Source organism: Miniopterus schreibersii, assembly GCF_964146895.1.
Source record: "Miniopterus schreibersii genome assembly, chromosome: 1".
Taxonomy (NCBI): domain Eukaryota; kingdom Metazoa; phylum Chordata; class Mammalia; order Chiroptera; family Miniopteridae; genus Miniopterus; species Miniopterus schreibersii.
In genome coordinates, this window is record NC_138101.1 from 96,327,344 (window position 1) to 96,339,825 (window position 12,482).

A 12,482-nucleotide genomic window follows, 5' to 3' on the forward strand; every position below is an offset into this window, starting at 1 on the left:
AAAAATCTTTTTAACACAGTTGTAATCATTTGCATATTTTTTGCTTTCAATACTATGTAATTGAAAATAACTAAGATGTCATAACTCTTTAAACATATCTCTGTTCTTTTTGTTCAGACAATTACTTACTTCTACAGCCATTCTGTACAAAAGCTCAGTTTTTAAATGGAAAAGCAAAACAGGATATGACTGAAAAGCTTGCTGGTAAATTTGTTTTTTATTTTACTTTATTCATTTTAGAAAGCGGTGGGGGGAGAGAGAGATAAAGAGAGAAAGAAAAAGACATTGACTTGTTCCACTCATTTATACATTTATTGGTTGATCCTTGTTTGTACCCTGATGGGGAATTGAACACGCAACCCTGCCATATTGGGACAATACTATAACCGACTGAGCTATCTGGCCAGGGCTGAAGAAATATTTTATTAATTAAGGATAAACTGATGGGTATTTCATTTTAATTTATGGCTAGCTGCCAAATTCAGTATCACTACCCATGAAGTAGAAATAAATTGTATAATGAACCACAAAAGGACCTTTTAACACTTTTACTCCCAAAAATTTTCTTTAAAATAATTTCATCTTCTTTTTCCCAGTTAAGTATTTAGTCTTCCTTCTATTAGAAATAAACAGGATAAATAAAAATAATTAAAATCAAATATTGGTATTCATAGAAAACTGCTATTTTCAAATTATGTGTTTGATAAAATGCCCATGGGTCAAAAATGTAGAAATTTTTAATTAACTGCATTTGGAAAACATTGAGATGAATTTGGGGTTTCATTCCCATCTTTACTACTTTTGCCTGAACTATTATATTTAGAATTTTAATACTTGAAGATTCCAATCTTTGGGAGGAAAGTTTCTGTCCTACTTCTTTTAAGATACCTAACATTTTAGAAAAATGGCATTGGGAAGAAGTTCAGTATATATTGTGTATACTTTTTAATTAGCAGAACTTGAATTTATTTTTTTAAAAACCTTACAGTTTACCATGTTTTTGTATTTCAGATATTGTTATGGAACTCTATCAAAGGAAGCCTTTTGCCACAGAACAGAAAGTGTTGGTTGTTTTATGGCATCTCTTAGGAAACATGACAAATAGTGGCTCTTTGCCTGGAGCTGGAGGAAATATACGAATAGCCACAGCTAAGTTATCAAAAGCACTTTTTGCACAGATGGGCCAGAATCTATTAAATCAGGCTGCATCTCAACCACCACATATTAAAAAGAGTTTAGAGGAATTGCTCAATATGACAATTTGAAATGAATTATGAATCTTTCATGAAATATGGTATGATGAACAAAACTGTTTACATGATGACAGATGGAACTTTTTTAAAGTTACGTTTTCAGTGCCTGCACTTCTCATCCAGTAAATTAAGTCAATGGCTATTTTTATTTGCAGCCTATGAATACACATCTGACCTATATTAACCCTACCACTTGTCCCATCACACAAAAACCTAAAATAATTAATACAACTTAATGCTCATGAAATGTGAGGAACATGAAGTGAATCCAATTTTAATATTTTTGAGAAAAGTCCTGCTCATTTGCACTATTCTATAGAAATTGCATTTTTGCCCTATATGTACAATTAGATTTGTAATTAAAAATATACTTTTTATTATGTAATCATGTTCTGCTATGTCTCATTACTCAACCTTATTTGATGAAGAAGTGGAAGAAAAGTCATTGAACTATGTTATCACAAACTTTTGTGTGCTATTTGTGAAAAATATGTATTCTCAAATCAGTCTGCTAATATGATTGTGCAGTATTAGCTTGCTTTTGCTGTTTTGTGTTTATGTGATATATTTGCTTACCACTTGGGTTTAATCATCTATATAATTGTGAATTTTAACAAATTATAATAAAGCATGGTGACCAAAGTTTTAGAAAAAATTTAAATATTTTAAATGCACGTTTAAGGAAACGTGTTGAATGTAACTTCCCTATTTTTTGTGCAAACACTAAATTATATTTCTATATGTCCTAACATTTATAAAGGTGTTATTTTGCTGTCCAGTTGTATAATTCTCAAAAATAGTGCCAGGTCATCTATAGCTTTTCTCAGAATTCTTGGGCTACAAGTACTGTATGCATCTTAAAAAAGAAAAGGATTGTTATAAAATAAAAGGATTTATTTCTGTAGGTGTGTGAAAGGTGTCCTATTTTTCCAACTTCCATATATGTTAAAATGGCAAAATATATGTATTATAATATTGACCTATCTCTACTGAACTGGGTTATAGTTCTAACTTTACAGGAGAGTAGCTGTGTCATCTTGAGTAAGTCACTTGCCAAGTCTGGGCCTCAGTTTTCTCATCTCTAAAATGTGAGGGCTGGACTAGATGATCTTTAAGACCCCATCTTGTTCTAAAATTATATGATTCTATGTTATACTTTACTCTATGATCACTTTATTATAGTTGTGAACTATCTTCATTCTCTTTTAATTCTTGTGTCACTGATCAGTTTTTGAAAGTATTTGGCTGCTTTTTAAAATTGTGATTTTAATTAATCTGTGACTTCTGAAAATTAAAAAATAAAGGGTTTTTGATGCCATTTGAACCTAAGCTGAAAGGAGAATAAAGATTTGGTTACTTTTTCTATTTATATGCAGTGCTTTATAGTTACAAACATACTTTTAAATACTTTATCTTTTCTTCTAAGTGTAGTTTTTTTAATTGTTCATCATTACAAATGGCCCCTTTTTTTCTCCATTGACCCCTTCCACCCTGCACCCATTCCCCTTCCCAGGCCTTCACCACACTATTATCTGTGTCCATGGGATATGCATATATGCCTATAAATTTTTGGGTTAATCTCTCCCCACCCACCCCCACCTTCCCTCTGAGATTTGTCTTCTGATCCATGCTTCCATGTCACTAAATCTATTTTGTTCATTAGTTTATTAAGTTCTTTAGATTCCATGTATGAGATCATGTGATATTTGTCTTTCTTTGCCTGGTTTATTTCACTTAGAATAGTATTTTCTAAGTCCATCCATACTGTCCCAAAGGGTAAGAGCTGCTTCTTTAGAGCTGCGTAGTATTCCATGGTGTAAATGTACCACAGCATTTTTATACACTCATCTACTTATGGGCACTTGGGCTGTTTCCAGATATTAGCTATTGTAAATAATGCTGCCATGAGCATGGGGGTGCAAAGATTCTTTCTGATTGGTGTTTTAGGATATATTCCTAGAAGTGGGATCACTGGGTCAAAAGGCAGTTCCATTTTTCATTTTTTGAGGAACCTCCACACTGTTTTCCATAGTGGCTGCACCAGTCTGCATTCCCACCAGCAGTGTACCAGGGTTCCCCTTTCTCCAAATCCTCACCAACATGTGTCATTTGTTGATTTGTTGATGGTAGCCATTCTGACAGGTGTGAAGTGATACCTCATTGTGGTTTTAATTCGCATCTCTGATGACTGATGACCTTGAGCATTTTATCATATATCTCTTGGCTATCTGTATGTCCTCTTTGGAGAAGTGTCTGTTTAGGTCCTTTGCCCATTTTTTAATTGGATTGTCTTCTTCTTGTTGAGTTGTACAAGTTCTTTGTACGTTTTGGAAATTAGCCCCTTATCAGATGCATCCTTGGGAAATATGTTCTCCCATACTGTGGGGTTCCTTTGTATTTTGAGGCTGATTTCTTTAGCTCTGCAGAAGTTTAGTTTGATGTAGTCCCGTTTGCTTAATTTTTCTTCTGTTTCCACTACATAAGGTGTCTGTGACTTTACTGCCTATGTTTTCTTCCAGGATTTTCATGGTTTCACAAGTTACATTTAAGTCTTTTATCCATTTTGAATTTATTCTTGTGTATGGCGTAAGTTGGTGACCTAGTTTCATTTTTTTGCATGTACTGTCTAATTTTCCCAACAACATTTATTGATGAGACTGTCTTTACTCCATTATATGCTCTTGCCTCCTTTGTCAAATATTAACATAATTGCATGGGTATATTTCTGGGGTCTCTATTCTGTTCCATTGATCTCTATGTCTGTTGTTGTACCGATACCAGGCTCTTTTGATTACAGGGGCTTTGTACTATAGTTTGATATCCAGTAAAGTGATCCCTCCATCTCTGTTCTTTCTCAAAATGGCTGTGGCTATTTGGGGTCTTTTTGAGTTCCCTATAAATTTTTGGAATATTTGTTCTAGCTCTGTGAAATATGCTCTTGGTATTTTAATAGGAATTGCATTGAATCTATAGATTGCTTTGAGTAGTATGGACATTTTAATGATATTCTTCCACTCCATGAACATGGTATATTCTTCCACTTCTTTATATCTTCCTCTCTTTCAGTATCCCGTAGTTCTCTGAGTACAGGTCTTTTACATCCTTGGTTAAGGTTATTCCTAGGTATCTTATTTTTTTAGTTGCAATGGTAAATGGAATTGTGTTTTTAGTTTCTCTTTCTGAGAGTTCACTGTTGGTCTTTACAAAGTCCGGTGATTTTCGGGTGTTTATTTTGTATCCAGCTACCTTGCAAAATTCATTTATCAAATCTAGTAGTATTTTGATGGAGCCTTTAGGGTTTTCTGTGTACACTATCATATCATCTGCGAATAATGACAGTTTTACTTCCTCCTTTCCAATTTGGATACCTTTCATGTTTTCTTCCCTTCTGATGTCTGTGGCCAGGAATTCTAGTTATGTTGAATAAGCATTGTGAAAATGGACAACCCTGTCTTGTTCCTGTTTTTAAGGGAAATGGTTTTAGTTTTTGACCATTGAGTATGATGTTGGCTCTAGGTTTGTTGTGTATGGCCTTTATTATGTTGAGGTATGTTCCCTCTAATCCCACTTAACTGAGAGATTTTATGAAAAATGGGTGCTAGATTTTGTATAATTCTTTTTCTGCATCTATTGATACGATCATATGATTTTTGTCTATTTTGTTTATGTGATGTATCACATTTATTGATTTCTGAATATTGTACCAGCCCTGCATCCCAAGTAAATCCCACTTGGTCATGGCGTATGATATTTTTAATGTATTGCTGGATCAGATTTGCTAGTATTTTAGTGAGGATTTTAGCATCTATGTTCATCAGGGATATTGGCCTGTAATTTTCTTTCTTTGTAGTGTCTTTATCTTGTTTTGGGATTAGGATGATGCTGGCCTCATAAAAAGAGTTTGGGAGTTTTCCCTCTTGAATTTTCTGGAATAGTTTGAGGAGGATTTGGTGTTATTTCTTCTTTGAATGTTTGGTAAACCTCGACTGTAAATCCTTCTGGTACAGGATTTTAGTTTGCTGAGAGTTTTTAAATTACTGCTTCAATTTCTTTAGTTGTTATTGGCTCATTCAGGTTTTCTGATTCTTCCTGATTCAGGTTTGGAAGGTTGTATGCTTCTAGGAATTTGTCATTTCACCCAGTTTTTCCAGTTTGTTGGCATATAGTTGCTCATAGTATTTTCTTATGATCCTTTGTATTTCTGTTGGGTCAGTTGTTAACTTCACCTCTTTTATTTCTGATTTTATTTATTTGGGTTCTCTGTCTTTGTTTCTTGGTGAGTCTGGCTAAAGGTTCATCACTCTTATTTATCTTTTCAAAGAACCAGCTCTTGGTTTCATTGATCTTTTGTATTATTTTTTTGTTTTGTTTTTTTGTCTCTATGTCATTAATTTCTGCTCTAATATTTATTATTTCCTCCTTCTACTTCCTCATGACTTTTCTTGCTGTTCTAATTCTTTTAGTAGTTGTGTTAGATGATTTATTAGAGCTTTTTCTTGTTTCTTGAGATATGCCTGTAATGCTATGAACTTTCCTTTCAGGACTGCTTTTGCTGTGTCCCATAGATTTTGGGTTGTTGATTGTTTATTTTCTTTTTCTCCCACGATGTGTTTGATTTCTTCCTTGATCTCATTGGTAACCCATTCATTGTTTAATAACATGCTATTTAGCCTCCGTGTGTTTGAATGTTTTTGAGTCTTTTTTTATACTGGTTGATTTCTGGTTTCATGCCATTGTGATCTGAGAGGATGCTTGATCTGATTTCAGTCTTCTTGAATTTGTAGAGACTTCCCTTGTTCCCTAACATGTGGTCTATTTTTGAGAATGTTCCATGTGCACTTGAGAAGAATGTGTGTTCTGCTGCTGTGGCATGAAATGTTCTGTAAATGTAAATTGAATCCATTAGATCTAGTGTATCATTTAAGGTCTCTGTTTCATTGTTGATTTTTTGTCTTAATGATCTGTCCATTGATGACAGTGGGGTGTTGAAGTCCCCCACTATGATTGTGTTGCTGTCGATCTCTCCCTTTGAGTCGACCAAGAAATTTTTTATATATTTAGATGCTCCTATATTGGTTGCATATGTATTTATAAAGGTTATGCCTCCTGTTGGATCTATCCCTTTAGTATTATGTAGTGACCTCCTTTGTTTCTTGTTATGATATTTATTTTGAAGTCTGTTTTGCCAGAAATAGGTATTGCTACTCCAACTTTTTTTTTCATTTCTATTTGCATGGAATATTTTTTCCATCCCTTCATTTTCAGCCTGTGTGAATCTTTTGCTCTCAGGTGGGTCTTTTGTAGACATCATATTATATGGGGCCAGTTTTTTTTATCCATTCAGCTACCCTATGTCTTTTGATTGGAGCATTTATTCTATTTACAATTAAGGTTACTATTGATAAATACTTATTTAATGCCATTTTTTTCTGTTTTTGCCGAGGTACCTTTCTCTCAGTATGTTTTCTTCTTAAAGCAGTCCTTTTAGAGTTTCTTGCAATACTGGTTTAGTGGTACTGAACTCCTTTAACTTTCTTTTTTCTGGGAAGCTCTTTATTTCACCTTCCATTTTAAATGATAGCCTTGCTGTATAAAGCAGTCTTGGTTGTATGCTCTTGCTTTTCATTACTTTGAGAACTTCATGTCACTCCCTTTTGGCCTGAAGTGTTTCTGTTGAAAAATCTGCCGAAAGCCTTATGGGGGCTCCTGTGTAGGTCACTGCTTGTCTTTCTCTTTCTCTTAATATTCTCTCTTTTTCCTTAACATTTGCCATTTTCATTATGATGGGTCTTGGAGTGGGTCTCTCTGGGTTCCCCTTGTTTGGAACCCTCTGTGCTTCCTGAAGTTGTATGGCTTTCTCCTTCACCAGCTTAGGGAAGTGTTCTGTCATTATTTCCTCCACTAGGTTCTCTATCCCTTGCTCACTTTCTTCCCCTTAATGGTTTGCCTATGATGGGAATGTTTTTTCGCTATATGTTGTCCCAAAGCTCCCTTAAACTGTCCAAATGGTTTTTAAGTTTTTTTTCTTTTTGCTGTTCTGATTGTTTTTTCTACCTTTTGTTCTAATTCACTTATTCTGTTCTCTGCCTCATTGAGCCTGCTTTTAATTCCTTCCAGCGTATTCTTGATATCATATATAGTATTCTTCATTTCTGCCTGGTTTTTGTTTATCATATTTAGCTCTTTTTTCATGTTTTCCCTAAGTTCCTGGGCCTTCCCATTAAGTGTCTTATGGTTCTCATTAATTTCCTTGAGCATCTTTATAACCATTACACTGAACTCTATTTCTGATAACTTGCATAATTCCATCTCATCAAGGTCTTTTTCTGGCAATTTTTCCTTTTCTTTAGTTTGAGGGTTGTTTTTTGTCCCCCCATTTTAGTAACTTCTAGTGTGTGTATTTGTATATTAGATATATTTGCTGTCTCCCATCTTGTGGGGTGGGATTTTGTAGTGTATGTCCAGTAGAGCCAAGAGGTGTGTTTTCCATATACTTCTGAGCTGTTTGCTCTAGGTGTGTCCCTTTTGTGGGTGTCCCTTTTGTTTGTATTTTGGGCTCTCCTGTTGTGATTGGGTCTAGACTGTTGTGGACCCATTCATGGGAGGAACCTCCTCTCAGGTTGGCTAGCTATTAGGCTCAGCCACAGTCATGTCATGTGAACTGTTGTACAGAGGCTGATAGAGCAAAACAAAACACAACCAAACTTCCAGGAAACAAACACTATCTTACAAAATATCCTAACAATCACAATGAAACTTCCTAAGAGACGGTAGAATAGAGAGAGTGAAGCAAGAACACAAATGCTAAAGAAAAAAAAAAAGAGAGAGAGGAGGAGATTATTGCTAATAGTAAAAAAAAATTAAAAATAATAATAAACTAAAAACTACAAAATAGAGAAGCTACTGGGAGATAAAAGGGGCAGGGAAATGATTCTGCAAGAAAAAGGGGCGAGCAAAAAATTAAGGGTAGAGTGTGAGAACAGAAACATGCTTGAAAAATAAAAAATAGAAATAAAATAGACAAAAAGGAAGACAGAATAAAAGAAAAGAAAAAAAAAAGAAATTTATGCCAACAGAAAAAGAAGAGAAAGGTAAAGCAATGGTATAGAAAGAGTCCAATAAGAGATATGAGAGAAAAAAATAGAGAAAAGCTATAAGCTTATTGGTGATTATGATAATATCCCAGCAATAAAGCAGAGAATATCAAGAAAATCTTGATAATAGAACAAAAAACAAAACAAAAATATAAGCAAAGCAAGACAATGGTTTTTTTAATATATATATATCTTTATTGATTTCAGAGAGAGAAAAGGAGAGGGAGAAACAGAGATAGAAACATCAATGATGAGAGAGTCATTGATCGAGCCCACAACCCCGGGCATGTGTCCTGACCAGGAATCAAACCCCGATCACCTGGATCCTAGGTTGACGCTCACCCTCTGAGCCACGCCCAGCCGGGCAAGACAAATTTTTAAAAAATTAATTAAAAAATTAAAAACAACTTAAAAATTTTTTAAAGCTTTTTTCTTTTTCTAAAAAAAAAAAAAAAAAGTCTACCATGTGAGTTTCACCTGGGCAACTTATGTTGTCTGAGGCTCACTGTTTTGTATGCTGATTTCGGGTCTCCTGGGAGGTACTTGTGTGTCAGCCAATGTCAGTACCTATCTAGGTTTGGCTTTGGTGTCCTTGGGTAGTTGGCTGGTCTGAGCCTATCTGTGGACCACCTCCACTTGTTAGCTATTTTTGCCTCCCTATTGTGGTTGCCTGGTCTTACTCCAGAGTCTTCTGAAGAGTCTTTAGGGTGCAGGCTGGCCAGTGTAACTTGGGGTATTGCTCCCCTTACCTAGAGGTGTTGCTGTCAGGCACTCACTGTGGGGAAGTTTGTCTCTGCTTCAAAGCCAGTTCCTCAGTCTCTACCCTATCTTCTAATTCTAGTTCCACATACAAAGGCCTGCTGCAGATTCAGATTGGATTCAGTCTGTTGCCTTTTCTCTATGGGCAGTTTCAGCAGCCTGGACTCTGTGGGTTTGATTTAAAAAAGATTCCCTTCAGCAGGCTGCCTGCCCAGCCCCCAGAAGGGGTTTTAAACTTTTCCTCCAGTTCCCAAACAGGAGTCCCTGAGAGTTACTGTATTGTCATCCTGTGAGCTGTTCTCCCTTCCCCCTCAGGACTGTGCCTTGTGGGGGTATCTGGGGCTTCCATGAGCTGAACCAGCTCCTTTCTTGTTGGGGTTGGTGCTCTTAGCCAGTGGCGGAAGTAGGCATTCTCCTGCCCTCCTTTCTCAGATCTGGTTGGCTGATCTCACGGGGCCCTCATTTCAAACTCTCCACAGTACAGACACATATCCCAGTTGTTGCTGGTCTGTCTCCCCAATGCAAGCCAGGAGGGTGGATGCCAGTTCAACAATCAAAAACTCAAAAACACAGAAAGCAACAAACATGCAGAGAACCCGCCCTGCGAGGTCCTGCACCCCAGTGCCTCAGAACCAAGCAGAAGGAGTCACAAAGTCAGCTCCACATAGCTCCCCTGCACAGCTGATCTCAGTAAAGCTAGGGCAGTTCCTTGTGCACTATCCCAGCTCTCCTCAGAGCAGATCAAAAATCTGAGATTTACCCCATCAGCAGCTCTGGAGGCTGGAGTCCGGATTGGTCCCAATCCACCCACTGGCAGCTCTGATTCTCTCTCTGGCAGCGGGAGTGCTCTCTTCCCCTTCCCCATGCCACACAGTTCAAATGCTTTCTGGGGTTCTATACAGTGCCTTACAGGAAAGCAGAGGGTCCCTGTAGGTGGCTGCTCAGTGCAGCCCTCTGGCATCTTTATATTTGGAAGCCACACATTGTGGGATAGCCTTTCCTAGAGTCAGCTCTCGGGGTGAAAGTCTCCTGTCCTGGCTGCTGCCATTAGGTGCATTGTTTCATTGGGAAGGTGGGGGAGGGCCCCCCTCACCTTCTCACAGGCACACTGTTCCGCTGGGTCCCTCTGCCTGCCTTGCACGGGGCTCTCCTTCCCCTCTCCTCTGCCCTGAATTTGAGATCCCAGCTTCTGGATGCCAGTCCACACTCCCAAGGGGAGGGAGCTTTACAGCCTCTAACCCTCGGGCCTCTCAGCCTGGCACTGGCTTCAGGGGGGACTCACCCTTTCAACACACCCCTCTCTTACCAGACTTGATGTTCTTTCTTCACTGCTCCTTACTCAAAATATGTCCACTCAGGTATATTTCTCATGTTTTTCCAAGCTGGTTACACGATATTTTAGTAGTAAATCAAGTCCCTGGCTGGGAGCAAGAGTGCTCTGCTTCCCGTCAAGAGTGCCACCATCTTCCCTCCCTCTTCTAAGTGTATTTTATGTTCCTAAAATTTACATCAGAAGTTGGCAAACTTTTTTTGTAAGGGACCAGAAAGAAATATTTTTGACTTTGTAAGCCACAGACAAGATTGTGGCATATTCTTGTTTTTTGGTTTTGGTTTTTTTTTTTTTTTACAACCCTTTAAACAGTGTAAAAAACATTCTTAAGTTGTGACAAACAAAAACAGGCCTTTGACATATTTTGGAACACCTGATTTAGACTCTTTAACCTAAGTTGTAAATCTGAATGTGTCATTAAATTTGCTTCAACCATTTATGATATGCCTCATTGAAACCATAATTATGGATTCCATGTTTTATTAATTTTGACCACTGACCTTGTGTGATTACAAATGTTTCTACTAATTTTGCACTGATTGCTTGTTGGGTAAGGTAAAGTTTAAATTTCAAAGGCAAATGAAGACCACTGCTTTATATATAAGCTTACCCATATATTTTAAATATAGTTTGAACTTTGCATTGAAGAAAGTGTAGTAAATATAACTAGTACTAATAATGTGGAGACTTTACATCACATAATCTGTTTTTTTCCCCTCTCTTTTTAAAATTTATTGATTTTTAGAGAGAGAAAGGATAAGAGAGAGAAAAACATCAATTTGTTGTTCCACTTTTTTATGCATTCATTGGTTGATTCTTTTATGTGCCTTGACCAGAGAGTGAACCCACAACCTTGGTGCATCGAGACAATGCTCTAACCAACTGAGCTACCTGACCAGTGTTTTCTCTAATTATACAGAAAGGAGTCATAATGTAACAGATTCCCAAGCCTAAAAGAGGTCTCTATTTTAAGTAACTTCTTGATATTAAGCACTCATAAGTCTAGCACTCTGTTATCAAGAACTGTTATCAATCAGGAAGTCAACAAAGACTTGAAGACTGATCACTGATTGAATGAACTCAAGAAAAGCTGAAGACTTGAATAGACTGGAATAAATAGATGTTTTTTACAAGCAGTGATAATTATAAAAATCTAACCTCGCTTATGCTGCAACTAAAAATAAGAGAAAAAACATTTTAATGGAATATTTTACCCAATTCATATCATTTAGTCATTAATATGTGAAATACTTTAATAACAGGACAATGTTCATAATGGGTTAAAGAGGGGAAAAAACCTAACTACAAAATAAGTACAGTGTCTCTATCAAATATATATGCACACAGAAAACAAAGCTGGAGTTATATACACCAACATGTTAATGGTAGTAAACTGTGGGTAAAGAAGGTTTGTGTTTTGTGGGGTTTTTTTCCAGTGTACTATTCTGCAGTTTAGAACCAGTGTCCAGTAAGTTCTCAAAAGTAAGCACATTTTTCCCAGTGTGAAGCTACTTTGATAAGTACCTAAAGGTCTCTTTGGAGGAATAATCATAGTGATATTACTGTGGAATCCTTCTCTAGGTTTATTTGCCCTTATTTCAAGTGGTTCCTAGGAAGTAGCTGAGAGATTGTGGTCCCTTCACAAGTCTAGAGGGTTTTTTAAAATATGTTTTTATCGATTTCAGAGAGAGGAAGGGAGAGAGGGAGAGAGAGAGAGAGAAACATCAATGATGAGAGAGTCATTGATTGGCTGCCTCCTACATGTCCCTCAGTGGGGATTGAGCCCAAAACCCGGGCATGTGCCCCGACCAGGAATCAAACCGTGACCTTCTGGTTCATAGGTCGATGCTCAACCACTTAGCTACACCAGCCAGGCTAGAGCAGTTTTTGAAATACAAAACAACTAGGACTTTAGTATTTTACTCATCTATTTGGGTCCCACGATCAATTAGATATTACTAAGTATCCCTACCAGTCACACCATCCAATTGCTCCCTATTCCTAATCATGCTCCTTTGCCTCTGATAATTGAGTTCTCTGCCATCT

At 36.9% G+C, this 12,482-nt stretch overlaps 1 protein-coding gene across 4 annotated transcripts in view; it reads left to right on the plus strand.

The window, feature by feature from the left end:
• Positions 1 to 2,621, plus strand: part of TOGARAM1 (TOG array regulator of axonemal microtubules 1) — a 90,119-nt gene extending 87,498 nt beyond the window's left edge. For all 4 annotated transcript variants that reach the window (XM_081133944.1, XM_081133947.1, XM_081133945.1 and 1 more), the window contains 2 exons: positions 118 to 204; positions 1,012 to 2,621. In XM_081133944.1, coding sequence (XP_080990070.1) covers positions 118 to 204; positions 1,012 to 1,265 — 341 coding nt within the window. In that variant the 3' untranslated portion in view covers positions 1,266 to 2,621. The remainder of the gene's footprint in view (positions 1 to 117; positions 205 to 1,011) is intronic.
• The last annotated feature ends 9,861 nt before the right edge of the window (positions 2,622 to 12,482 follow it).